Source organism: Polyodon spathula, chromosome 22, assembly GCF_017654505.1.
Source record: "Polyodon spathula isolate WHYD16114869_AA chromosome 22, ASM1765450v1, whole genome shotgun sequence".
Lineage (NCBI taxonomy): Eukaryota > Metazoa > Chordata > Actinopteri > Acipenseriformes > Polyodontidae > Polyodon > Polyodon spathula.
In genome coordinates this window covers 2,277,140-2,303,251 of record NC_054555.1, presented here as the reverse complement: position 1 = coordinate 2,303,251, position 26,112 = coordinate 2,277,140, and the positions used below count along the sequence as shown (strand labels likewise).

Sequence of the window (26,112 nt, the reverse complement as noted above, 5' to 3'; positions counted from 1 at the left end):
GACTTGAGTTCTAGGATCAGGATCTCACAATGTGACAATGTATGTCATGCAGTCTTCACTGACTGTCGCTGTGTGTTTTGTCTGGATGCCTGTGCAGGGGCCGATACCTGGTGGCACTGGGCAAATCCTGGCACCCTGAGGAGTTCACGTGCTGCCAGTGCAAGGTGGTGCTGGAGGAGGGAGGCTTCTTCGAGGAGAGAGGCTCCATCTACTGCACCAAGTGCTACGACAGCCGCTACGCACCCAACTGTGCCAAGTGCAAGAAGACGATTGCTGGAGTGAGTGCACGCCCCAATTCATTAAGAATTCATCAACCTGTGTGTGTATAAAACTGTACTGATCCAGGAGATCTTTGGTTACAGATCTTAACTAAAACTCGGTGGTAACCTGGTGACTTTTTATCTGTGTTGACTGTAGTCTTGCTGTCCCATCTCATGTTCCCGTGACGGTGCAAGAAGCGTGAATGAGCAACAACAGACCCCCCAGACCCAGAAAATAGATGGGGAATATGAAATTCAGAAGGGGTGCTGGGAACCTCTTTTAACCCTTGATACGTGCAGTAAACGTGTGCTTGCTTGCTTGCAGGAGATCATGCACGCCCTGAAGATGACCTGGCACGTGCAGTGCTTTGTATGCGCTGCCTGCAAGGCCCCGATCAGGAACAAAGCCTTCTACATGGAGGAGGGGGAGCCCTACTGTGAGACAGGCGAGTCACAAACTTCTGCCAGCTCTGGCTTCGTGTAACAATAGACCCAGCGTCATAGTCTTTGCAATGGCAAGAGTGCATATAAGCCAGCTGGTATCTAAAGAGTTCATACAGCTACTGTTATCCCCCAAGTGGCCTGACAGTCTTCTCTGTTTTAGTTAGCCTTTTCTTAATGCCTGTAGTTGTGTAAATGGCATCACATATATATCTATATATTTGTATTTATTATTTTTATTGGGACCTTTTTATAAAGTAAAAAAAAAAAAAAAAAATCCTTTAAATTGCAGACTACGACAAGATGTTTGGCACTAAATGCAGTGGCTGTGACTTCAAGATCGACGCTGGAGACCGTTTCCTGGAGGCTCTGGGCACGAGCTGGCATGACACCTGCTTTGTCTGCGCTGTGAGTCCTGCAGGCTGCTTCTCTTCAGTGTGTTTGTCGGGTCTATAGGAGGATACAAGCTCAAGGTCACAGAGGCCATTACAATGAATGTTCCTATGGCAAATGACCAGTCCTAATAGTATTAAAGGAGTTGCATTATAGTGAAATAGCCTGTGCTATGAAATTCTATTTTTTTTTCTCTTGTCTTTTTCCCAGATCTGCCAGATTAACTTGGAAGGGAAGACCTTTTATTCCAAGAAGGACAAGCCCTTGTGCAAGACCCACGCGTTTTCACATGTCTGATTTGAGACAGACACACACACCCGCATATATAAGTACACACACACACACACACATGCGCATTCATACATACATACACCCACACTCAAGCAGAACACGGCACAGGAGAAAACGACTCCACTCCAAACAAAGCTACACTAAACACCCTTTTCCTGCTCCCTCCCAAGCCCCGAGACTCATGCTGGGCTCCAAGTGGTAGCCAAAAAAACAATTCCTGTTGAAGGCTGTGTAGGCAGCTGTTACCAATGGATGTTCTCACGAGGAAGGCTGTCTTTTCAGCAGTTTATAAAAGCAAGCTAGTTGAGATCCAGATTTCCAGCTCCACGCATGCTGCAAATCAATATCTGTTCTTTTTCAAGTGTTTATTCTGGTGTTCACACACGTGTCTAGGGAGGTTGAGTTCAAGGGCGAGGCTACCCCCCACAGACCCAGAGTGCTTGATTAGCTTCAACCCTTTGAGAACGAGCATGCTTGGATTGTACAGCGGCTGCATTTCTGTGAATGGGGGGTGGAAAATATCTGTTACTACCATTACTGCTGCTGTACTAGTCCTTTTCTTTTCAGCTGTTACAGGGCCTTGCTGTCATAGAAACAAAGCTCTGAGTGAACCAGGTCTCGACCGGTTTAAACAGGATTACATGACAAAAGGTCCCGCATCAGTTCATTGCATCAGAATCACCAGGGTTGTGAAAAAGGGATTAAAAAAAAAAAGAAACCTATTACAAAGAGTATTTTAAAATGACTAGAACTATTTTTGCTTTTTTTTTTTTTTTAATATTTAATGTACTGTAATGGTGTTCATAGATATCAGCAATGCAGTTGTGTGTGAAAGATTCTCCGATGGTGTATCGTACTGCATACACTGCTCCAAAACTGACCATTCTAATATGTAGTCTCATGAGATCTCTTTAGTAGTGCAGAGCTTTGTAGATGAAGGGGCAGTGCTTTCTCAGACCTGATTGACAGGAACCACTCTGTTGGTGTGGGAGAGAACAGTTTAGTTGCCATGTCTGTCTTTTGTCTTCAGGACGGACTTCACTTCCGTTGCAACGGCTAGTTTCACAGGCCCAGGTGAGCTTTAGTCTTGAACTTCCTTACCTTTTAATGTGTTTCTGTATCTGCCTGTGAAGGTTCATAAGTCACTGCCCCAGATACACAGATAGTGGTATAAAATGGGATTTGGAAAACAAAGGATGCCACTTCAGAGACATCTGAAAAGCGTGCCATAGTACTGTGAGCACATACCCAGCTTTCCTAACAAATCATGTGCCACCACTACTTTCACACACCGCTGTGTATGCAATAACAATATTATGTTGAAGTGCCAGTCGAATCTCTTATTTGGATCACTAGCCATGATCACATGCTCTCAGAGCTGTGCAAAGGGCAAGTAGGCATTTCTAATGAAGTGTTTAAATGAAAAGGAGTATTTTGTATTTATCCCTGGTCTTGTCTAGGCCAGGGACCTCGAGCTCTGCTTGCTGGTGTGGAAGTGAGGAGCCGGTGATTTTGCTGCATAGTGGAACGTGGGTCAGAGTGGAATTCTGAAACTTTGTGTTTACAACTAAGCATTCTTGTTTATACCAGGTTCAGGGAGGAAAGGTGCTTAGCTTTTGACAGGGTTGCATGTTTGTATAGAAGAGAATTCCTGCCTGCGTCACAAAGCTGTGCGCCAAAGAAATGGGACGGTCTTACTGTTTCGATTCTCGTGCCCACAGAAAAGCTACCATTTACAGTTGTATACTTGTGTGTTTTCGTTTAGATTTTTCTTATAAAAATATTAATCTATCTTATGTTTGTGCCTTTTTACGCTTTTATACTGTATACATATGCATTTTCTTAAAAAAATAAAACAAAGTTCCAACCTGCTGTATACATACAATTCCATTAACGGCCTTAATGTTACAATACAAGTTTGGATAGTGTTACATTTAATATGCTAGTCAATAAAATTCACAAAGCACATTATCCTACATGTGTCTCTTATCTTTATGACCTGTATTTAAAACATGTGTTTGTGTATATTAAAGTAATCCTTTGGATATTTACACATGAAAATGTATTACTGATGAATATTTACTGTAACATTTATAGCACAGAACAATATTGACGAACTGGCATTCTAAATCTTGGTTTTATAGATACAAGAGGTGTTATTGAATATTTCATGTTATTATGCATGAACATTTTGGATAAATCCGCACAGTGTTTAACAATATATAATTTATTTACATCCATTTCAGTTTACTATATTACTATACATCCCTTTCAGAAATTGAATAAATATATACATAAGGCCAAGTAAATACTTGAATGCACTTAGAAACGAATTTTCAAAATTCTACCCACAAATCCATAGTACTGTCCAAAAAGTACAGAAAAACTCCTTTGCAGGAAATTTTCAACTTTCACAAAACTTTTGACAACATGTAATTTACACTGACAGAAGAAAAAAAATCTGAACAGTATAATTGCATAAGCGCTGTGGCATTTCATAAATACAGCATTGCTGAATCACATGAAGGCAAGAGAAAAACATTAGAAATGACATTCACAAATACCAGAATTATTTCTTCATTTCTTTAAAAAAAGAAAAAAAAGTAGAATACTACTAAAACACGATGAAGCTTTTTCACACTCGGTACACTGAGCAGACGAGAGGGTTTGAGAATAAAGTCACTGATATAACTGAAAAGCTCTTCCTAATAGAAGATCGATGATGTTTTTTATTCTGTATATTCTTAGTTTTGCTCGCCTGTCTCCACACAGCATGGCAGATCAAAACAATGACAGACAGGGCTGGATTCTAAAGCAAGTGCAAAGTCTTCCATTTTAGTCATTGAGCTGCTTCGATCTGCAAACAAGATGCTTGTAATGATTGTGATTTTCACATTTCAAACTCAGACCAGTTTACCGCAACGCAAGGTTGGGTAGAAGCCCCCCAAAATAGCTTCAAATGACATTATTATTTTTCATTGTTTTTAGCTACATTTGCACAATCAATCTGAATGGGTCTTATTGCAACGATTGTGTGTGTGTGTGTGTATATATATATAGAGATAGACATATTTTACATACAGTAGGCTAGATTAGCTAAAATGTCTTTATAGGAGTAATCGAGCAAATATCTCATTTGAATACAATTAACTGGTCATTTTTAAGTAAAATATAGTAAATTGATCTATAATCTCTATTATTATTATTTTATTATTATCATTATGATGATGCTGCTGCTGCTGCTGTATTTTTTGAGATGTTTGGGAAACTGATCCTGGAGGTAGCAGCCAGTAATGATGATAATTCTATTAGAATAGTCTCTGATATTGGTTACATGGCCTGGACAGAACATGGAACATGTTCATTGTGTAAATACACAGCTGTGCGTTGGAGAGTGCAGGCACTTACTAATATATGCTGGTCTAGCAACAGAAACGGAAGAGCAACCCCTGTACAGCTGAAAGCACCACAACATCATAAAACAAAACTAAACTAAAAAACCATCAACTAACATCTGCAATAAGAATCACACAGAATGACTGCAACTATAATAAAAACAATAAATATGTAAGATTGCATTTGAAGCTACTTTCTTTGCAAGCACCAATCCAGACTGAAGAATGGAATGAATCGCAGAACACACAGGCTGGATGACACACTTTGCACTCTCTGTTTCTTCAGGTCTGTGTTTGTACGCAGGGAGAGTAATGCTGTCATCAGGTGCCTGGTCTGTAAACATTCATTAGTGATGGCTTGCCGTCTCATTGCTTAACTCAAACACGAACGCTTTCTGTGAAAAAACTAATCATTTGTTTTATGGGGGCAATCTGTTTTCCTAACTGTCTGAATGCACTATTACAAATGAAGTCAGAAAGGTACAGCAATGTCAGAATAGAAATAAATGAAGTGGGTACAGACCCCCCCCACCCTGTGGTTTTATATCCAGGATAGAACTGTTTAGTTCTGACAGCTGCAGCGTCAGTAAAAATGTTACTAGAGATGATTCGAAATAAATAAATAAATAAATAAATAAAATGTTATGTTTTAATTTACTATCATTTACTACCTGCCCAGAAGCAGCTGATTGTACATTTGGGACTGTTATCACAGGCGTCCGTTAAACACTAGCTGCTCGTTTCGGCCAGACCCTTTGTATTGTAAATACAGCCTTCCTGTGTACGGACACCCGGGAGGTAATATAAAGCCAAACTGAATTAATGGCTGAAACATGTATCTTTGGACCAGGGGGGCCTTCAAAATCTGCAGTGAAGAAAGTCATCTGTCAGTTTGTCCTACCAACCTCTGCCTTTGTCCTCCTGCAGTAACGCGACATCAAGGCACCCGAGCTGCATGATTACTGTTCTGCCTTACTGTGCGACCTCGCGTGGGGACGTGGCCTCTTTGTAATAACCTCCTTGAATTCAGTTCCGGGTTGTTTTATGCCAGCGTCGTTCTGGTGGCAAAACTGCGGTTTCTTTGCATTTAAGAGTTAAGGCATGCCACTCCTAATGGATTTGTTTTGCTGTTTATTAAAGGTAAAGCCACTTTCTCCTCCTCACCCTGGCAATCACTGGAACTGCCTGTGCCTCAGATCACCACAGCTGTCCTTGACGAGCATCTCGTCTGCGCTATGCTGTGTAACATTGTACACAAATAAATAAATAAACACTTCTAGCTGCCAAGCAGCTCTTTACTGAAGCAAAACCGTTCAAAGATGGACATGCCTAAAGATCGTCTGTATCGGTACAGACTAAGACAAAACCATTTTCTTTTGTTTACTGGAAAGGAAAGAAATGCTTTTTGGCTCCACACAAATGTTCCAAGAGGGGTGGATTCAAACAAGAAAATATAGCACTGCTTTGTGACCCAGTTCTATAGTGAAATTCAACCACATTCCAGCTGGTACACACACAGAGTACATATCATTGTAATAAAACAGAACTTAAAAGCAGTGTGTTTGAGACATGTTCTACCACACGTCAATGTCTGTTTGAATAGCGCTATGGAACAGGGTTAGGGTTAATCCTTGCCTTAACCCTAAACCTGACCCAATCCAGCTAAGCACAGCCAAATCACAAATGGATACATGCTCTATCCACTTGATAGCAATCTGGTTACACCTACCTAGTGAGATGCCCTTTTAAAACCACCTCCTGAACACACAGTAGAAAAGGTTTGCTCCAGACCCATTACTGGATGTATAAAGATGACGGTGCCTGCTGACCGGGACACACAGCCAGATCAAAACACATACGGTTTCAGCTTCATAACTGAACCCCTTCCAGTTAAATGGAGACAAAACGCATTGTGAGAATGGTTTGGCCAACCCATTTCCTGTTTCTGTTTTCCCCAATGTCCGCCATGCAGCTGCATAGATCGCACTGGAAAATGTGACGGGCAATAACAATCTACTAGGATATCCTATGTTAAATATAGTTGAAATCATGAATGCATAACTAAACACAATGTGCACTTGATTAAATTAAGCACACCGCTTGGGGACATCTGGAGTTGAACACCCACGACAGACCTTGAAAAGCAGCACCAGTTTACAATTCTCCTGGATTGATCCATGGAGGCAACATAACAAAACGTCACCAAGAATGCACACTAACACTGTTCCACTGACTTGACAAAGGTGGTGCAGTTCAGGATCGTATGAGTGTAGGCTCACCCCACTCTGCTCTCCCGGCTGCTAGAGACCTCGATTGATTAAAATTGACAATTTTGCAGCTTCAGGTCTAGGGGCTGAACAAGCCGTTTTGAGCTGCTTATATTAAAGCTTTTTGAAAAAGTAGCTCAAAGAAAGTACCAAATAAAATAAATTCCAAACAAAAATTAGACACATTATAAAATATATATGCCGCAGTTGATCAGCAGTACACAAGTAGAGTCACACAGCCACAGATTGAAATATTCATTTTGTAAATGTGGCAACGTGAAGGAGTTCACTCAATCTAATGTTTTTGTTGCACGCAACATGGCAAGTGATACCAGTACTGACCAACTTCGGCCATCCGTCTGTCCTGCCCAGACACAGGAGGAAACCTGTTCTAGGATTGTTCAGGCAAAACCCTACACTGTTCACACACACTCGCTGCCCTCTCCTTCACTAGCACTCACGCACTCACTCACTCGCTGCCCTCTCCCTCATTAGCACTCATACACGCACTCCCCTCTCCCTCACTAGCACTCACACACGCACTCCCCTCTCCCTCACTGCACTCACATACGCACTCCCCTCTCCCTCACTAGCACTCACACACGCACTCACTCACTCACTCACTCACTCGCTGCCCTTCCCGCACTCCACAGGCATTAGCACTCCCCGTCCATCACCAGGAAGATCATGGCCTCCTGCTTGCCGATCTCTGCCATCACGCCTGCCAGCTGGTTCAGGTTGCCTCTGTGGAAATGCTGGGACTCCCACAGGTCCAGGATCGCAGACGTGGGGCTGGCTTTCGATGCAAAGAAGTTTAGGTGCCTGCCAGGAAGGAAGAGGAACCACAAAAGAGAGAGATGTTAGGACAGGGTTACCATGTGACTCCATGTACACTAGGACAGTTCAGGCTTTTCAACTCACATCGCAATGCATCCTAGTACGTTTTGCCTGTCACGGGTACCTTTCACAGTAGGACTACACTTACCAGAATGCACTGGGGTGTGAGCTGAAAAGCCTGAACTGACCTAGGTATACATGGAGTCTTATGGTAACCCTATGTTAGGACCACTGTCGCTGGAACACGAGTGATGTTAACCTCCATCCTATAGCCTCCACCAGCCCAACAGGACAGCGTTCTTAATTTTCTGTATTTCTCGTCAGTGTTCGGTCAGTAGATCAAAATCCAGGGCAGCTCTGCAAAGTTTGCTTTGACATATGGAAGATGAATGGTCCCAGACCTGCATTAACCACAGCTGGGATGGTTTGTTGGGTCTAACGGCTTTTCCTGTTCCTAAAATATACCTGAAGTAAAACTACACGCCCTCTTTAAATCATAACAAGGGGACACTAGAGAGACGGAAACGCACTGGCAGACGAGATCAACGTGCCACTGTATAGAACACATCAAACCCTGACTACTCTTCTCCAGTCTGTACAGGTGAATAAGTGAATAGGACAGGCAAGAAGGGAGTGGGTGCGGCTCTACCTGTCAAGCTGCAGTCGCTGTGCCAGCAGCCTCCAGTCAACTCCGCGTGGGCAGGGGGCGTCCAGGCTGCTGCAGATCTTCTGTCGGATCAGGTAAGGGATCTGGAAGGCGCTGGGGCCAGCAAGCGCTGGGGCACTGCTGTCTGAGCATAAGAACTCTGAGTCCAGGGGTCTGCTGTCCTGCAGAGGGAGAGGAGAGAGAAGAGGGTTGAGATACAGGAGAGGAGAGAGGAAAGAGGAGGAAGGAGGAGGAGGGAGAGGAGAGACAGGATAGTCCGGTTCTCAGTAAACCAGCACGATGGGGGCATTCAGGACTCAGTGTGCAGTCCTACTTAAATTTGTCACTACTTGCAAAGAGTTATAGAGCTACATGTGTCAAGTTTTGAAGCAGTACCTCCATAAGCTGCCTGTGTACTGTACTGTGCCCTTCAGACCCTAGCTTTTCAAATAGGCAAATCAATCCTTGGCAAGAGAAAGGAGAAACGGAATATTGCAGGCCGAGACATTTGATCGGAAAACTTTTTATAATTTTTTTTAATTCTTCAGCCTGAAGGAAATTAAGTTTCCAGCCGCAGTTGTAAAATAGTAAATGAATGAATGAATTAAAAAGGCATTGATTTGAAACTCGGTAAGGTTGAAGAGCTCGTCCTAATGAACCCGGGGAAGTGAATGCGATGAGACTGAAGCCCTGCCAGGCATAATATTATTGATTGGAGCAGGTAGGCAGGTCGGCAACCAATCTGAGGCGGCTTGCATCCTGGAAAGGTTTTTTTTTTTTGTAAAGAGTTGATGTAAATCGATGGGTGCTGGCCTTGATAAACGTGTCACATCAAAACGCAAACAGCCGCTGGCAGTATAGGAGTGCAGCAGAGCTCACGGCTCCTGAAGGGTGCAGCTTCCCCAGGTTAAGCATCATGTAGACGGGAGCTTGGCACACACTGCGAGCTTCAGGAGGCCTTATTGGTTACTTCTGCATCACTATTCTGCTGCACCACTAGTGTGTGCTTCCTGAAAGTCAATCCTTGCCAGGATTTTCTAGTAAAATAAATGTACATAAATCTATACATTTTATATATATAGCACAGAGGATCCATGCCCATTTTGCACACATCTGTGCTGGGACCCAACACATCCAACACAAGGGGGTTGTCTCTCTCAGGTACATCACAAGGCTACACTCACAAACACAATCTCTGCTCTTAAACAGCCTGTGCTCCACTCAGGCAAACAGGGGGTTGGATCCACAGCTTTAGCTGGATTGGTCCTTCAATATAATGACAGTTTGATAGAATGTATCCGTTTTAACAATTGACTGGATCATGGAACTGGCTCGGATTTGCCCGGCTGTAAAGCGGTCAATAAAGGAAGCATGTTTCTCCTCCCAACACTTCTTTATTAGTGGGAGTGAAGGACTGTTTATTGTTTTTTTTTTACCCACTGTTCCTCTTCTGTAAAATGGCAGTTCTAGGTGCCATTTTCTCGCCAGTAGCTTACTTTTCTGATTTTGTTCCTGGGGATAAAAAAAAAAAAAAGCAAATTCGTAGCTGTGAACGTCGAGATTGATCGTCACGGAGTCTCCGTGGAGGCAAGTCCCCCTCGGGACACACCGCGTTCAGGGCTCAGCCTTTGTTGACACTGCAAGGGCTGCACTTTATCAGTAAATATATTACTTTCATTAAATGATTCTTTGCTGCATATTCCTGAATTGATGTTCTAAATAGGGCAGAGATTCCCATGGATATTTCAGTGTGCACAGAACGACCCCCCCCCCCCCCCCCCCCCCCTGACTTAATTAAATCTCGTAGCGTCGTTTCTCACAAGAGCACAGGAAGGCATGGCAGGCGGGAGTTACTCTTCCCGGCCGCTTGGGGGCGCTCTCACCCACCTTGGCGATGTTGAAGTGGATGCTGAAGCTCTGCCCCTCCCCCTCCACCTGCCACACGCAGAGCCTGCAGGCCAGCTCGCAGATGCTCAGGCTCTTGCGCTCCAGCGTGAAGGTGCAGTGCAGACTCCGCTGAGAGCCGCTCCAGATGTGATAAAACGGGATCTCCTGAAACGAGACAACCAATCACAAGACAGGCATACTAATCAGGGTTCATACTATTCAGCAGAACATTGCTTTTAGACACTGTTACTAGAGATAGCTGTTGGAATGGCAATGCTTATATAATGCAACTAATTGTCACTGGCTCCATGCTTGCATAGCTCCCCTAAAGTTAGAGTACAGCACTTGCACAGTAATTTGGCCCAGATCTTAGTTTAGCATTAAAAAAAAAAAATGCGCTGAAATCAAATTAGGAGACCACTACAATCCCCAAACCAGTCTTAGATAGTTCACCTTTTATTGCATTATTCCCCTCAACTCAAATTCACTTTGTCTTCCATTATAGGCAAGTCATTTAAATGAAAAGTCAATTACTTTGCTTATATAAATGAGAATTAAGAGCCCCTGTAAAAAAGGTAATTAAGAAGGAAAACAAACAAAGAACTTCTCTACTTTATTTGCCATTCATTATTCCTTACTCTCCTCATTAAATTTGAAAGGAAAAACATTAAGGAAAATGCTATCAAAAATAATTTTCTACAAAAACTATCCTGGATTGTGTTTTTTTCCTTCCCCCAGTTATTTTATTGTAAACCACTTAGTTATTGGTTTAGTTTAAAACACGTTTTCACAGTCTTTTTGTTGTTTGTTTTTATTGTTATCTAAATAAATATTTTGATTGTCCAATGATTAGCTTAAAAACAAATAATAGGTTTTTTTTTGTTTGTTTCTGACAGCCTCGGCGTGAACTGGGACGAAACTCAAATCCGGAACGCACTAAGTGGAAACACAAAATAAATACATATACCGAGAAATAGTGGCAGGTTTAGTGAAAGATCTGTGCAACCCCCTCTCAGAATTTTTGGATTATAGTTGATCTGTTACACAATTGCGTTTTACATGTTATGTTCTAAGTTTTAAATAAAGATTTAAATAGTATTTGTAACAACGCTAATTTAAAAAATACAATTTGTTAACTGCAATTGTAGTAAATGTCTTTCCTGCTTAGGCTGCTTAGCCTATTTTAACTAAAAATAAAGGACTTACACATCATCCAATTATGTATATATATACAAGGTGAGATAATATTGGTGAAGAAACAAAATAGGGTTCTTTTGAAAACAAAAGGGTCTTTATTATTACAGTAATAAACAGCAAATTTACTTACGTTGCTCAAGGTGAAATCCTTCACATAACAAATGGGTCAGGAACTGCTATGTTGTGTCAAACACTATCTGAACGAATAACTGTTTTTCTCATAGATTGCAAGATAAGTATATTTATTTTTTAAGATTAGTCCCCGCAATATGAAGACGACACTGTATTGTTTGTTTGTAATACCACTCTGCCTCTTCCTTTGTGGTTTGGGGAAGGGAAATCTCATCATCTCTTCAGTGGTCGTTCTAATGTCACTGAACACTACTGTAATTTAGATGGTATGCGTGTGCATTCGGACCTGAGCCCGGCTCAAGGCACAACCGCGATCAGTTGGACCCGAGTCGACTCAGGTCCGAGGATGGCAGTGTAAACGCTGTCCTTCAGAGGAACATGTGGATTGTTCTTGTAACAAACAGGTCTTTACATGGCAGTGGCTCGTATGAGCAATCACTTTATACTGTGCTTTTATTATGTACACTGTACTAAATGCACCATTGAAAGAGCACGGATTTACAGTATTTTAATAGCAGATAGAATGGGAGTATTACACAGCTTGCTTGCAGAACTGAAAGGTGTATTTCCTAGCCTTTAGAGCTGTGTTTTGGGTTGAGTGAGCTGACTCTGTGGCCTGTGCAGTCTGAGGAGAGTTGTCAAGCTGTCTAACGCTGGTCAATGGAAATTGTCCTGTTGAAATAATCTGCTTGTCTGATTCAGGTCTCCCACTTTTCTGCCCAAGTCTAAAGGCAGTGTTGCCTCTGTTTTCACTCCCACCAGCGGGAGTGGTGACCTCATACCTGGTATCCCGCGAGGAGCTTGCTTCTCCAGTGTGCGAGGGGCATGTCGTGAATGGAGAGTCGCAGGTTGTGGTAGCTGTCTTTAAAGAGAAGGACCTGAGGTTCGTCAATGAGGCGTCCGCCCAACTGCCTCTCCGCTTGCATCACTTCCTGCACACAGAACAGGAACAACAGAGTTAACAAAACAAAACAACAAACAACAAAAAAACTAGCGATCACTTTATTTTTAGGTGTCTGGGTTGGTTTGATGTTATAAATACAAAACACAAAATTCCAAAGTTACAGCTTAACAAAGCTGAGCGCTCGAAAATATACAAAATAACACCCCCTGTCTTTAATCTTCTTGCACTTGTACACCAATCAAAGTCCCAAATCAGGCACTTTTCATTAAGATGAAAAAATGCATGTCTGCCTAGAATTAAATATGCTTTTAATGTATTAACAGCTGTGTGATTGCTTTTTCTCTGACGGCGTTTTACCAAAAGACCAGTAGATAAGACGCTTCTCCATTTGACTAAAAGCTAATGCATTCATGTAGTAAATCTTACCTTGAGCAAAGTGCTATTTAGTACTTGTGTCAAATTACTGGTTATATAGCAGAGACACGTGATCACATGACTGCCCCACAATAAAAGCAACGTGGTCAGGCTTTTGATATTTAAACAGTGAAGCGTTACTAAAGAATGATTTGTGGTTGGACGTGTGACACCTAGGGATTCCTTTCAAGTAGGACAGAGGGACTCAAATAAAAACCAGCTGAGCAGGCCAAGACCACCCTGCATGCTGCCCTGGAGGGACCAAGCGGTTAACGTTCTGGTGTCAAAGTCACATGGGGGCTACTTTTAGGGTCTCGGATAACGGGATTAGCAGCACAGAGGATGGGACTGGCTGCTTAGAAACGACACTCATTTGGTAAGCCGGATTGCTGGAGAATGGGAAGAGCAAAGGTTACTTGGTGCATTGCATTTCCAGGTGAAGAACAGTATTTAGAGAATGAACCTGGACAAAGCTCCCTCGCCAGTGCCAGACACGCACACTGGGGGTGGGGGTGGGGCTGCTAGTTTTGTTGGTGAGGCCATCTGCTCGACAACAGGTAAACAACTCCTCTACAACAGCAGAGACTAATGCAAACAATACTCGATTCTGCAGGACCACAAACTATTACAAGAATAGCACAGGAAGCGCAGTGAATTGAATCTGGGTTCTTACTTTAATAACAGTTATTAAAAGTTATTGCATTCGTGGAAAGTTCCAAATAGGATGACTAATGACTACTTCAACTTATTTATTTGACAAATTACTCTGCGTTGGAAAATAGGTTTCACTACTGAAAAAAACAGAACCAGGTATAAATGAATATGTATTTATATGTATACACCTGCACAGATTCATCCTGAAAAAGATCAAATTTTGATCCTCTTTCTAATCCCTTGCACAAAAATGTGATTCACGAAAACCTTACAGAATAGACCTCAAATAAAGACGGAGACCCGATCAAATTCCACTTGCACAGAGGAACGAATGTGATGCCCGAGGCCAGCAGAGCAAAAAGAAAGCGAAAAACAAACAAAACAAAAAGTGTGTCCACACAGCAGCCTCTTGTAAAACAAGCTCAGAGCTGTTCCTACTTGAAATATTCATGAGATCAGCCCTGAAAAAGCTTTGCATATTGAGAATGCAAAGACTGAACGCTCTCGATTCCCAAATGCTGCTTATCAAAGACAATAACATTATTATTTGCCCATCTCAATTAGGAGATGAAAGACTGCCCTGATGGGTTACAGTGACTGACAAATGGGGGAGGGGGGAGGGGGAGGAACTACTCAGGAACTGGCGCTTGTAGAAACTATACTGCTGCCACAGCGCAGCCTGCAGGTCAGTTAGAGTCACAGCTCTCCTTAACTGCAGAAAGATCAAAAGAAAATGTGAAATGGTATACCTATTCTATGCTATAAATGTATGGTTTTGTTGATGTGAAGCTCAACAACTGGTGCCCATAAAAAGCAGGGGTGTCCAATCACGGTCCTGGAAGGCCATTCTGCTACAGGTTTAACAGGTCAAATGAGATCATGAACTACTTCAGAGTCTGGGTGGTTTTTCATTGGTTCAATTAAAAATTTAGAACAGGTCTGGAACAAAACCAGGAGTAGAAGGGCCCACCGTGGCCACCCCTACACAACTCTCGTTGCCTCTACAGTTTCAGCTTAGCTTGAGTGTAGTCCAGCCATCAAGCAACGCTGCTTCCCAGGCAACATTTCACTGGCTTTATAAAACTGCACCACAGTCCATGGTATACGGTTCAAGGGTCACCAACCAACAGACCCGAGACTCTGTGAATGACATCTATCCAACACCTGGTAGTATAAGCTTCTGTCCATCACTTCTATATAGACACGTGAGCAGCAGGCAGTAATGGCAGCTTAATTCATTGATCTCTTCATGTGCATTCCTGAACAGCTCAGTAGCCTAGTCAAACTCTCCCTACCTCTTGAAGAAAACCTGCATCCTTCATTCAGTAACATTAGTGAATGACAGGACCAACCCTGTGTGTTTATGATAATGCTACTCCTGCGCCTGGTGAATGTTTGGGGTTTAATATTACTAAGTCTTATGTCTATAATTTGGTCAAATAACTGCATACTAAGCACATGTAATGAATATTAGAAAAAGGTAACTGCATGATAGTTAATCTACCAGTGTCTCCAAGTCGAAGCCCCTTCCTTTATTCTAAAGAAAAGCTTTGTGCTAAATGAAGCACACAGGATTTAAAAAGCAAAACAAATCAAATAAATAAGATTATAAGTTCCAGTTCTCCATTTTTTGTTAAGTCAAACTTTGCTTGTCATGGCTCTTGTAAATACTCAAACAATAACAATGGCAACTGTTCCTCCCAGTGTTTTCTCATTTCTAATTAAACTTTTAAAGGTCTCCCTTCGTTCCTAATGACAATGCAATAAATTAGAAGCCCTGCGTTCGGGAACTGGCTCTGAGCACTCTGCTAATCCCCCATGTAATTCACCCACTCTTTGATGAAAAGCCATTACCTATCCTTTTAGACAAGTTATTAACAGGTAAAAGCTGTTTTGTTTTGTTGAAAACGGAGATGACTGACCTCGGGGGAAGGAGAGCGTTGGGAACAATGATTTGTGGAAAGTACATTTATTTTTAGATGGAGGAGGCATCTCTGCCTTGCCAGCAATCCATAAGACTGGGAGAGAGATCTGGTCAACTGCACTGCTGTTTCGATTGCTCTGCATAACATCTAACTGAAGTTAACTTCCAGTGCACTTGGGTTTAACTCATCATTTACCCAGTGAGCCTAGCTGAGATGTGACCCCACCTGGTCTCCACTGCTCCTTGCTAGAAGCAAGTTTCCATGCTTTTCAATAAAGATTGCTTTTTGGATGAATGCAGTGGTGTGTTTGGATAACATGTCCTCCTGTGTCAGACAGTGTGATTGAATTGAGCTGTAAAAGAGAGAAATGATGTGCTAGGTTTTGAAAGCAGCTCTACCTTGCAGAGATTTAGAAAAGTGTACCGATTACTTAAACATTTGGAGCCTCACTCCTCATCTAACTACCCAGTAACATGGGCTTTCATTGAGCATTGCTGGACTCTTCCTTTGCATTTGCTTTGCAATAATGTCAGAATCTAATGAAAAACTTTTCTTGCTTTTATGAACAAAGTTTTCTTTATGTACAGTATAATAATGTGTCCGAGGGCTATTGTGTCTGAGGGCTTTTGTGAAGAGTCCACACCCTTTCTTTTTAAATAAATGTTTTAATTGCCTGGATTATTATTGATCATTTCTGTCCTATATTCGATAAGGGAATACATTGTTGTTTGCACCTCTAAGTAGACCCTTGATTGCTCATTGGAAGTAGATATGAGTAAAAGCACATGCATATATATATATATATATATATATATATATATATATATATATATATATATATATATATATATATATATATATATATTTTTTTTTCCAATTATTCAAAAAAAAAAGGTAATAAGTTTTTTTATTATTCAAAAAACTAGTTCAGTACCCTTTTCTCTATGTGGCTTTTATTCCACAATTTTCGAAGTTGGTCAATTCATTTGTCAATAACCTGATTTCCACACAATCATAGTGCGGTATTCAACTTTCTTTGTCACTTTTTTACATTGATAAGTAAAGTGCCAAATTAATTTGATATGGAGGTTTTAATTTGCTGGCATGAATGGCTCTCTGCATACCAAGTGCCTCACAACCCCATTGCGCTTGGCTTTTGAGTGAAAAGGCTGCTGCAACCATTGAATCTTCAAAAGGAGAGCTTTTCAGACTCTCTAGAAAGGCACCTCCGGCTCAGCGTGTGTGCCAACATCAAGTGGGCACAGAGGCAAGCCAGGACTGAGAATGCATGCTCACATTATTCTTCTATTATCAGCTGAAAAATTACCGAGCATTCCCAGAAACAATACAAGTCTTCCTACGTGAACACATGAAACAGGAATTATTTACCTTCTGTAGGTCCATGCCGTTGGACTCCTAATCACAACCCCCACATCCACCCACTCAACCAGACTGAAAATAATTACAAAACACAGATCGCTAAAAGGCTATTGGAGAAGTTTTATGTATGGCAGGCCGTTGACATTTTGTTGAAACCCTTTTGGCCCTTTATGCTTCCACAAGTGTAACTTTTAGACATATTTACATTTAAAAACACAGCAGATCTCAATCCCCATCTGGACAGGTGTTTGAACCTGTACAAAACACTCCAAGTACAACAGAACCTCCACAGTCAACCCATCAAGACCAAGCACAGGTTTTTACCTTAGTGTTTTTATAACTGAGATTGCAAAACAAGTCATCCCTCCAAACTAACAGTCACACTTTATTTTATGTGGCTAAACAGGTCATTACTTAAATATCAAATGACCCATTTATTGAAGTTCAGTTCCATGTCAATGGTCACTAGAAAATAGGGGTGTCTGTATGTATACACCATCAGGCTGCCATTGAAATGTTGTCCTCATATTACACATAAAGATTTAAGGCAGGCTGGATAGTAAGATTTGGAATAAAACTGATGTTGTTCTTCATATGGTAACATTTCCCGATTGCATATCGATTAACCGTTAATTCACGACCAAAGCCCGAGAACTTCAAATGAACAAATAAATCAAAGTAAAATAATCAAGCCTTAACCAAACACCCTGTAAGGGGGATCACCTTGAGCACGTCCTGGGTGTCGTCCATGCAGTAGACCCTGATGCTGTACTCCAGAGTGGTGCAGCACACGGGGGCGAACAGGACCAGCTTCAGCCTCTTGGCGGCTGCCATGCTGAGCGACTCCCCCACCAGCGTGAAGCGGCCCAGCTGCTCCGTGAAGATGCGGCATGACTCTGCCTCCAGCTGGCAGTAGTAGGGGTCAGAGGGAAGCTCCTCCCCCACCTGCAGAATATCCTGCAACACAAAAAAAGAGGGCGGGTCTCATCTGTGGCTCCTGCCCCAGTGTAAATATACAGCTGTAGTCACGCTAATAACACAAGGACAGCTAACAATAAAAAAATGGCTGTTTTTGATTTTGCTTACAAAACAGCAGGAGAAATTCCTTAAAAGAAAAAGAAATCCCCGCTTTGCAGCCTGTGAGGTTACGCAGCCAATCCAGAGTAATCCACTCCATAGGGTAGCATGTTTCCATCCTGTGTGTTTTGTGTGGGTGTAGAATGAGTTTAATCTCTATATATCCAAAGATTATTTTATTCTCGTTTAAGCCGTGCAACGCAGCACAGTGCTGCAAAGTGATTGTGCTGTTTTAGGCTGAAGATGAACTGTACTGTGACCACAATGTAGCTGCAGTAAACTGCACTGTAACCACATTTCACAGCGGGCAGCTTGACCACGTTGCTCTTTTGTACCATTCCACAGCACTTGTTTCATTGCACACAAGCATGCCATCTCAGTGTAACCCTGCAGAAATATTGCAGGATCAGGACAAATGTTCTCTAATGAACAAACTAATTAGTAAACAAGCATATGCTCATTAGAACAAGTCCCCTAACATTCTCTAGAAATCTTCCGGAGTCAGAACTCCAGCATTCTGATTGATGAAGAGGGAACACAAAACAAACAAGTTGATTTTGAGATTTCTGTGCTCTTGGCTATGCCACATCTGTTAAGACACGTGTGTATGTGTGTGTAATTGGTAACTTGTTGCCAGAGTTGAAAATTCAGCACCATGGAGTTTAAACCATGTGTTGCACGTTAATACTGCATATAGACAACAACACTCGAACAGTGCGGTACATTATTTTAGAGTAAGGTCTGGCTCCGATTTCAAATGTTACTGTAGAAGGAAGCAGAGGAAGACATATGGATGACAAGGAGAAGATCCAACAGAATGCAAACTTGTGCATTTCTAAAGAACGCATGCATCCGGCAATTGAATCAGAGTTTTGAAAGACAATTGTATTTAGGGTGGGTACTCTCCCAAAGTTTCTTGTTAGTCTCTCTTTCTCACCGTGTAAAGCTATAAAGAGCAGGTGCATCTTGTATTTAAAGAAATCCCTGGATGTGCTCCAGTATATGCAATGATGGGGCTTCTATATTAACACAGCTCACAGCTTGAAAGCCTACTGTGTAACACTTGATTTCTACCCATTCCTTCCAGCTTGATTGGAGTTGCTTTGCTGTCTCTCGTCACTGTGACTGACAGCCAGTATCCCTACAGCTCATCAGACTGGGGCTCGGCTCAGCTTGCTGTTTCTCATATCTTGTTTTCTTATATTGCAATCCAATCAGGTCAGCTCATAGCCGCTGTGTCAGAGACTTCTGGCACCTGCTGCTTTTCATGGATACAATCATTAGAGGTAAGAGTCAAGAAGACAGACTGCTCAGCTACAATTCTCTGTTTTCTTATAGTTTTTTTATTTTTTTTTTACAGGTACATTAACTGCATGAAGTTACACTGTCAATACAATTTACAACATTTAACAAAGTCACTGTGTACCTGTATTTGGAAGTCTATCTGTATCTGCTTATATCATATCTGGATATATATCATATATATATATATATATATATATATATATATATATATATATATATATATATATATAATATATATATGAGAAATCACAGCAATGCATAATGCATATTAACCTCAGACGTGTCTAAAAGTAGTGCACAATATATTGATTTCGGGGATAGGCGTAGAGAAGAAAAGGCGTTCGTGACTTTGCTTGACCCCGCGAAAGATCCCAGAGCATCCTTAAAGCAATTCATCCCTTGTGATTGCAGTTCAATTGTTGTGTGTGTGTGTGTGTGTGTGTGTGTGTGTGTGTGTGTGTACACAGCACAGTAAGTGTGGTTCTGTTTGAAAGGCTTTGCTGTTTCATTCAGCTGAGCCGCGCTCCAGATCTTTATACTGGTGCATTAAAACGATTCACTGACAGCTTAATGGACTAGAGCTTGCAGTGCGAGGGGGTCCGCAGGCCTGCGGCTGAGGCCTCCCCCTTCACTGTGACAGCGTGCTCGTTAGCTAATTAAAGCCAGACGGCTCCTTTTGTGTTTTGCTGACCTGTGAGCAGCTGTCCCATTTCACTGCTTTTATATCCAATTAATCAGGTGTTTTTTTTTTTTGTTGAACTGAGCCAAAGCAACAAGCCATTTTCTTGTAATAGTTGAATTATGAGGTCAGTCTTGTTTATTTTGTTCCTGGAGTTATTTTAAGGGATATTTATATCCGTGGTTATATATAACTATGTACTTTCTTGCATATCTAACATGCTAGATATGTTAAAAGGCAGAAGTTTGCTAAGGTCAAGATTACCCAGCCCGCATTTAGGTAATGCTAAAATGATGCTGCTAAAATTTTATGATCTAAAACTGGAATTAACAGGATCACTCTAGAATTAACGTTAAACATAGATAGATAAATAGATGACAAAGTAGTATTTGTCTGTCTATCTGTCAGTGTCTGTCTGTCTATCTAACAACCAAACAACAATCAACCTGGCTCGCTATACAGTTTATGTATTAATGTATTACAATCCAGCTGCTTACCTCCCAGGTGCCCTCGTAAGACTGCTTCTTCAGCTTCATGGCCCAGCTGTCAGGGCTGGCCTCTGCGCAATGGTCCATACTGAGTATAACAGGCTTAGTCAGCACTACCCCAGGAGGCCCACAGCTCACGATGGGGGACAGGAGGGTCTGGCAGCCAGCTAGAGATAACCTCAAGTGGGAAACGACAAAGAGCACATGCCAATGACCAGGAAAGCAACAGACTTCCATAATCCACAACCACATTCCTCCATTCCTGGACTATCACACGATAACCAACAGGTGCAGATGATTGAATGGAGCCAGACTCATTTTTGCAAGCTTTGTATCTTATTTTAAACTGGCCTCGAGGTCTATATCTCTCGTTATACCAGGTGCTGCAAGGTAATCGGTGATCTGTTACATGTGAAGTACTGTACTATGTTACATACAGGCAAGACCTGTACAGTATTTGAAATCTGGACTACAACTAAGGGGTTACATCCTTTTAATTTTTGATGGACTATGGAGCTTCTCAAAAAGTCACTGCATATTATTCTAACTCAAAAGCTTACACATCTCAAAATTCTAACTCAAAAGCTTAAGCATCTTCTTCACTCTTCTCCATCAAATGAACCGTCTGGTTCAGATGAGAGTGGTTGAAAGGCTGGGAGATGAGAGTGATTGAAAGGCTTTCTATAAATCTGCTGCAATTTATTGTTCTGCCTGTACTGTACACACTTGTTGGTTCTCAGAATATTCTCCACAATGGGGGTTTGCAGACAATTATGCTGTTCTGTGGAGGAGCCTGCTTTGGTGTACTACTCGGTCCCATTAGTAGGCAGAGCTACATAAACAGATTATTCCATTACTCGTATTGAGCTCTCCACAGGTGAGGGTCATTGGGGTCGATCTGGCTACTTTACCATTCCGAGTGAAACAACCCAAGAAACAGCCGATCAGGTTTGTGTGGGTTGCTGTTCTCCACGGAGTTTAAGAATAGCAGCAGTGCACCACAAATCTGAGCAGCTGTTTCTTCACTTGTTTCACTTTGACAGGACACTCACCTGACTGTCAGCACTGGGTTTCTCTGGCGAGACGGATCCGAACATTCGAGTAATTGGTTCACACAGCTCTATCAGGAAGGTAGATCCACACGCAGCGTGAGAAAGGGGAGCACAGAAAAGAAACATACCTGATGTCTTCCTTCTTCTGGATGGTGAGGTAGACCTCGTAGATCTTCCCTCTGGGAATAGCCTCTGGAGGAACGAGGAGGCTGATTCCTGCAAAGGAAGACAACAAACAGCAGCAGTGAGTACGGGTCAGCAGAATAATTCAATCAGAGGTGCTGAGAAAGCCATTTTATTCTGAGGAAGCATGTGCTGTACCCATACCTGTACCATCCCTTCCTTCTTTCATGGGACTGATTGGAGTTACAGGCAAAGTGCCAGAGGTTATTGCATAAAACTGCAAACAAGTTGATGTGCAAGACTGAAAACCTGGCTTAAAGGTGATTTTACTGCCCAACGATGATGGACATTAAATGTTACCAAGACAAGGAAAAGCTTTGAGATTACAAAACACAGTGCCGCTGGAATTAATCAGCCTCTAAAGGAAGGAAAAAAAAAACGAAGAATTCTTCCTGACTGATGAACTTTTGTCCGATTTGAGGCAGATAAAGAACATTCCAGCCACTTCAGAGATGCAATCTCAGCCTCCTCTCCTCTTAGAGATAATCTGTTTTTATCAGCTTCAACCCTGACATCAAATCCTTATAGATCACAGGACTGCAGGAGGAGGCTCCCAAGAGAGACAGCGACACGCAGCACATCCCTGCCACACACACCCGAGCAGCTTACTGCAGCAATCATCTCTCTGAAGATATTAATACAAGGCAACTCAACTATCATTTCCAAAAGCTTAAAGAAAGTCTGTCCTCAAGTTGCTTCATCTCCTTATGAATAAAGGTCTAATGTCACCACAAAATGGCTACTGTGTATATATCATTGCATGTTTAAAGGTACCATGTCAAGTTTCATATCTATATATTTATTTTATAAATCATAATGTTTTGTCTTCAAAAAAAACTTCTCAAACTCCACAGATTTCACACAAACTGTTTTAAAATTTTCAAAAAAAAAATGTAATTAAAACATCGCAACAGAAGGGGATATACCTTTTGACTGTCGCACACTATTTTGTAATAAGGCACTTACAATTAGCTCATTTAAAAGGCTGACCTATAAAGAAACACGACCAGATTACCTTTAACTTTGTTCAACTCTTCAAAAAAGGAAACACAAAAAACGTTTTCTGAACGCGGAGAATCTCTGAAGCACACCCTCGCTGAGGGGGTTTCCCAAGGCTCTCACCTGTGCTGGGAATGGTCAGCCTCCCTCCCAGGAAGTTGAAGGTGCCGTATGAGGTGTTGGCCATGTCCCTGGGCATGGTTTTGAAGTAGCTCTGCGTGGAGAGCCTGGTCATGAAGTTGGCGGGGTCGGGTGTCAGTTTGCCGTTGTGCAGGGTGTGCCGCCCGTCCGGCAGCGGGTCTAGCAGAGGCCCATTGGACACCAGGAGCTTGCCGGTGGCATTGTGCCGAGTCTGCAGGCTGCCCTGGTAGCTGGTGGTGGTGGTAGTGAGGTCGGGCTGGATGGTAAGCAAATGGGAGTTCTCTATTAGAACAAAAACAGATAGGTCTCCGTGAAAATCTCCAAATGCTTTGCAGGTAAACGGCTAGATATGCACCCCAACCCCCACCCTTGCAAAAGGATCCCCACAACTCCCCCTCTCCCTACCTTCAAAAGGGATCTCTGAGCAGCTGGCTAGGGAAGGGTTAAAATGGTACACAGTGGCACAGAATGTTCTTATAGACTACTGTCATATTTTAGCTCTCATTTTGCAGATATTTTCAATTTCTATTAAAGTATGTTAGACCACACACAAATACAGACACATGGAGTATGGACACACACACACACACACACACACAACCACAGACAAACATACAAAAACACATGTTGTATACACACACAAAAGGAGACGTTTACTATGGCAGGGTTTGCTTGTTTTGCTGAGGGTGCTGTGTTTTGCAGTGCAGGGAGGGGTGTCGGTGCCCGGGCACGCACCTGGTTTGGCGGGCTTGACTCCCACGGGCTGGAAGCCGGTGGTGAGGATGGAGGAGTCTGCCACGTCAGCATCCAGGCCCGCCTTCTTGCGGCGGTACACCAGGATGACCACGATGAGCAGCAGGGTGAGGCACAGCACCACAGAGATGATCCCCACGTACAAGGCCACGTCCTCTTGGCCAGAGGCACCTGGGGGTTGGGAAGGGCACACACACACACACACATAGACACTGTGAAACCCCAACTCTACTGCTGCAGAACAGTCTTTGGAACTAACTTGGTGTAAGGAGTAAAGTGTAACTCCCTTTCATTTTTCTTTATTTAACATGTATTTTGATGCTGCAATTATTTTATTAATGTTTAAAAAGTAAATGTGAAGTATTTTGGAGGTACAAATTATTACAGGCGCAATGGGCAGCCCTGCTCCCTTCTGGGGACCTTTTTGATTATTAACCTTGTCAGGGTCCTTTTGTGCTACACTCTGATATGGCTGCACAATGTCTCAAATGCTCAGTTATGAAATGTGTCAATCAACACACAAGCAAGCCTGGAGTCTTAATGTAGGGGTAGACCTGGCCACCAGCGACACGGGAAATTCTCTCTTACATTGGCGACCCAACTATGAAACTGAACCCTCTTTTTAAGACTTTCCCAATTCCTGAAGACACCCAGGTAGAGTGAATCTATTTGATGAGTTTTGTGGCCATGTGTCTCTGCTTTTGTACCTATCTTTCTATGTGTGTGTCTGTGCTTTTGTACCTATCTTTCTATGTGTGTGTCTGTGCTTTTGTACCTATCTTTCTATGTGTGTGTCTCTGCTTTTGTACCTATCTTTCTATGTGTGTGTCTCTGCTTTTGTACCTATCTTTCCATGTGTGTGTCTGTGCTTTTGTACCTATCTTTCCATGTGTGTGTCTCTGCTTTTGTACCTATCTTTCTAAGTGTGTGTCTCTGCTTTTGTACTTATCTTTCTATGTGTGTGTCTGTGCTTTTGTACCTATCTTTCTATGTGTGTGTCTGTGCTTTTGTACCTATCTTTCTATGTGTGTGTCTGTGCTTCTGTACCTGTCTTTCTATGTATGTGTCTGTGCTTTTGTACCTATCTTTCTAAGTGTGTGTCTCTGCTTTTGTACCTATCTTTCTACCTCTGTGCTTTTGTACCTATCTTTCTGTGGGGAGTGGGGGGCAGGTAAATCATAAAGACCAGGGACCCACAGCATCTGTCTATCCAGATGTAATTAGAGATTTCATTAACTCCAGGCACGACACCCCGACAGGGAGGTTGAACAATGGGCTGATGAATTAGCCACAGAACACACATCAGGCCTCTAATGAATCCTGTCGTTTGTCAATTGAATTTGTGTGCTTGTCGGAGGGGGGGGGGTTGGTTCAGTCAGGCCTGGCTTCAGAAGATAGGTGTCGTGCTGGATGTCTCTTTGCACAATGCTGCTTACAGAGCCCCATTCTTCTTCTGTGTCCGTTTCAATGTACTGGTCGGGTTCAGTTCCTTGTTCAAACTGCAAGGGCAGCGGTGACTGCTCAAGGGTCAGTATCAAATATAGAGCGGTCAGCAACGCTGCCGCCCTCTGCCTCCGCTTCCTCCCGACGTGCAACTTCTGTGCAAATCAACCCGAGCGATTCAGCATCACCCCACTAGAGTTACTTCAATATAATCCACTCCCAAAGGGAACATGCTTGCCGCAGCTTAGCTGTACTTCACATAGGTGCAATTGTGCAGTAGTTCATTTAGTTTATTAAGTGGCTAACACAGCTCTGCGGGAACTGCTTCTTTCTGTGCATGTACTGTGCAGGCGTCGTTTTATTTCAGACACGACAGACCTCGGTGGGCACGTTACTAACTTCAAAAGAATACTTGTATCCCCTGCAGATCACAGGGGGGTTTGCAGTTCCAATTTAAAAAATGATACAGGGGCAGGAGGGGCCCTTTCCCAGTTGACATATCAAGCCAATAGTGGACACCTAGCCTAACTACATTACATTACCGGCAGCCAGAGTGTTAACCTTGAGCTGAGAAGACCCGAGTGACCTTTGAGAGTCATTGTATCCCAAATCCCAAATTGATTCCACCTATCAAAACATCTCCCAGCAGAGCGGGACCTTCTGTTTACCCTCCACCCCCTCCACTCAAATCCCTCTATACCAATCTCTGCCAATGGATCAACCGATCGCTCACCCAGTTTATCAGCCTCTGCAGGTGCCACACACTAATGATCCTTTTAATAACTATAGCCCAGTCGAGGCTGCCCCAGTGGGGTTATTGATTTCGATACGACACTTGAATAATTAAAAGGATGTCCATCCCACTTTAATTGACACAGGTAATTAGGTTTTGCAATTGAAAGGGCTGGTCAACTTGAAATGTGTTTGTGTGTGTGTGTGTGTGTGATATTTATTTGCATGCTGTCTGGC

At 42.5% G+C, this 26,112-nt stretch overlaps 2 protein-coding genes across 10 annotated transcripts in view; one reads left to right on the top strand and one right to left on the bottom strand.

The window, feature by feature from the left end:
- pdlim7 (PDZ and LIM domain 7) overlaps positions 1–5,006 on the top strand; it is a 31,258-nt gene extending 26,252 nt beyond the window's left edge. For all 8 annotated transcript variants that reach the window (XM_041223456.1, XM_041223450.1, XM_041223454.1 and 5 more), the window contains 4 exons: positions 98–278; positions 586–706; positions 994–1,109; positions 1,305–5,006. In XM_041223456.1, the coding sequence (XP_041079390.1) occupies positions 98–278; positions 586–706; positions 994–1,109; positions 1,305–1,391 (505 nt within the window). In that variant the 3' untranslated portion in view covers positions 1,392–5,006. The remainder of the gene's footprint in view (positions 1–97; positions 279–585; positions 707–993; positions 1,110–1,304) is intronic.
- A 2,616-nt stretch (positions 5,007–7,622) lies between these two features.
- Positions 7,623–26,112, bottom strand: part of unc5a (unc-5 netrin receptor A) — a 103,246-nt gene continuing 84,756 nt past the window's right edge. For both annotated transcript variants that reach the window (XM_041223638.1, XM_041223637.1), the window contains 9 exons: positions 23,683–23,871; positions 22,930–23,229; positions 21,753–21,840; positions 20,582–20,750; positions 17,747–17,980; positions 12,529–12,678; positions 10,418–10,582; positions 8,534–8,712; positions 7,623–7,869 (listed from right to left, as the gene is read on the bottom strand). In XM_041223638.1, coding sequence (XP_041079572.1) covers positions 7,704–7,869; positions 8,534–8,712; positions 10,418–10,582; positions 12,529–12,678; positions 17,747–17,980; positions 20,582–20,750; positions 21,753–21,840; positions 22,930–23,229; positions 23,683–23,871 — 1,640 coding nt within the window. In that variant the 3' untranslated portion in view covers positions 7,623–7,703. The remainder of the gene's footprint in view (positions 7,870–8,533; positions 8,713–10,417; positions 10,583–12,528; positions 12,679–17,746; positions 17,981–20,581; positions 20,751–21,752; positions 21,841–22,929; positions 23,230–23,682; positions 23,872–26,112) is intronic.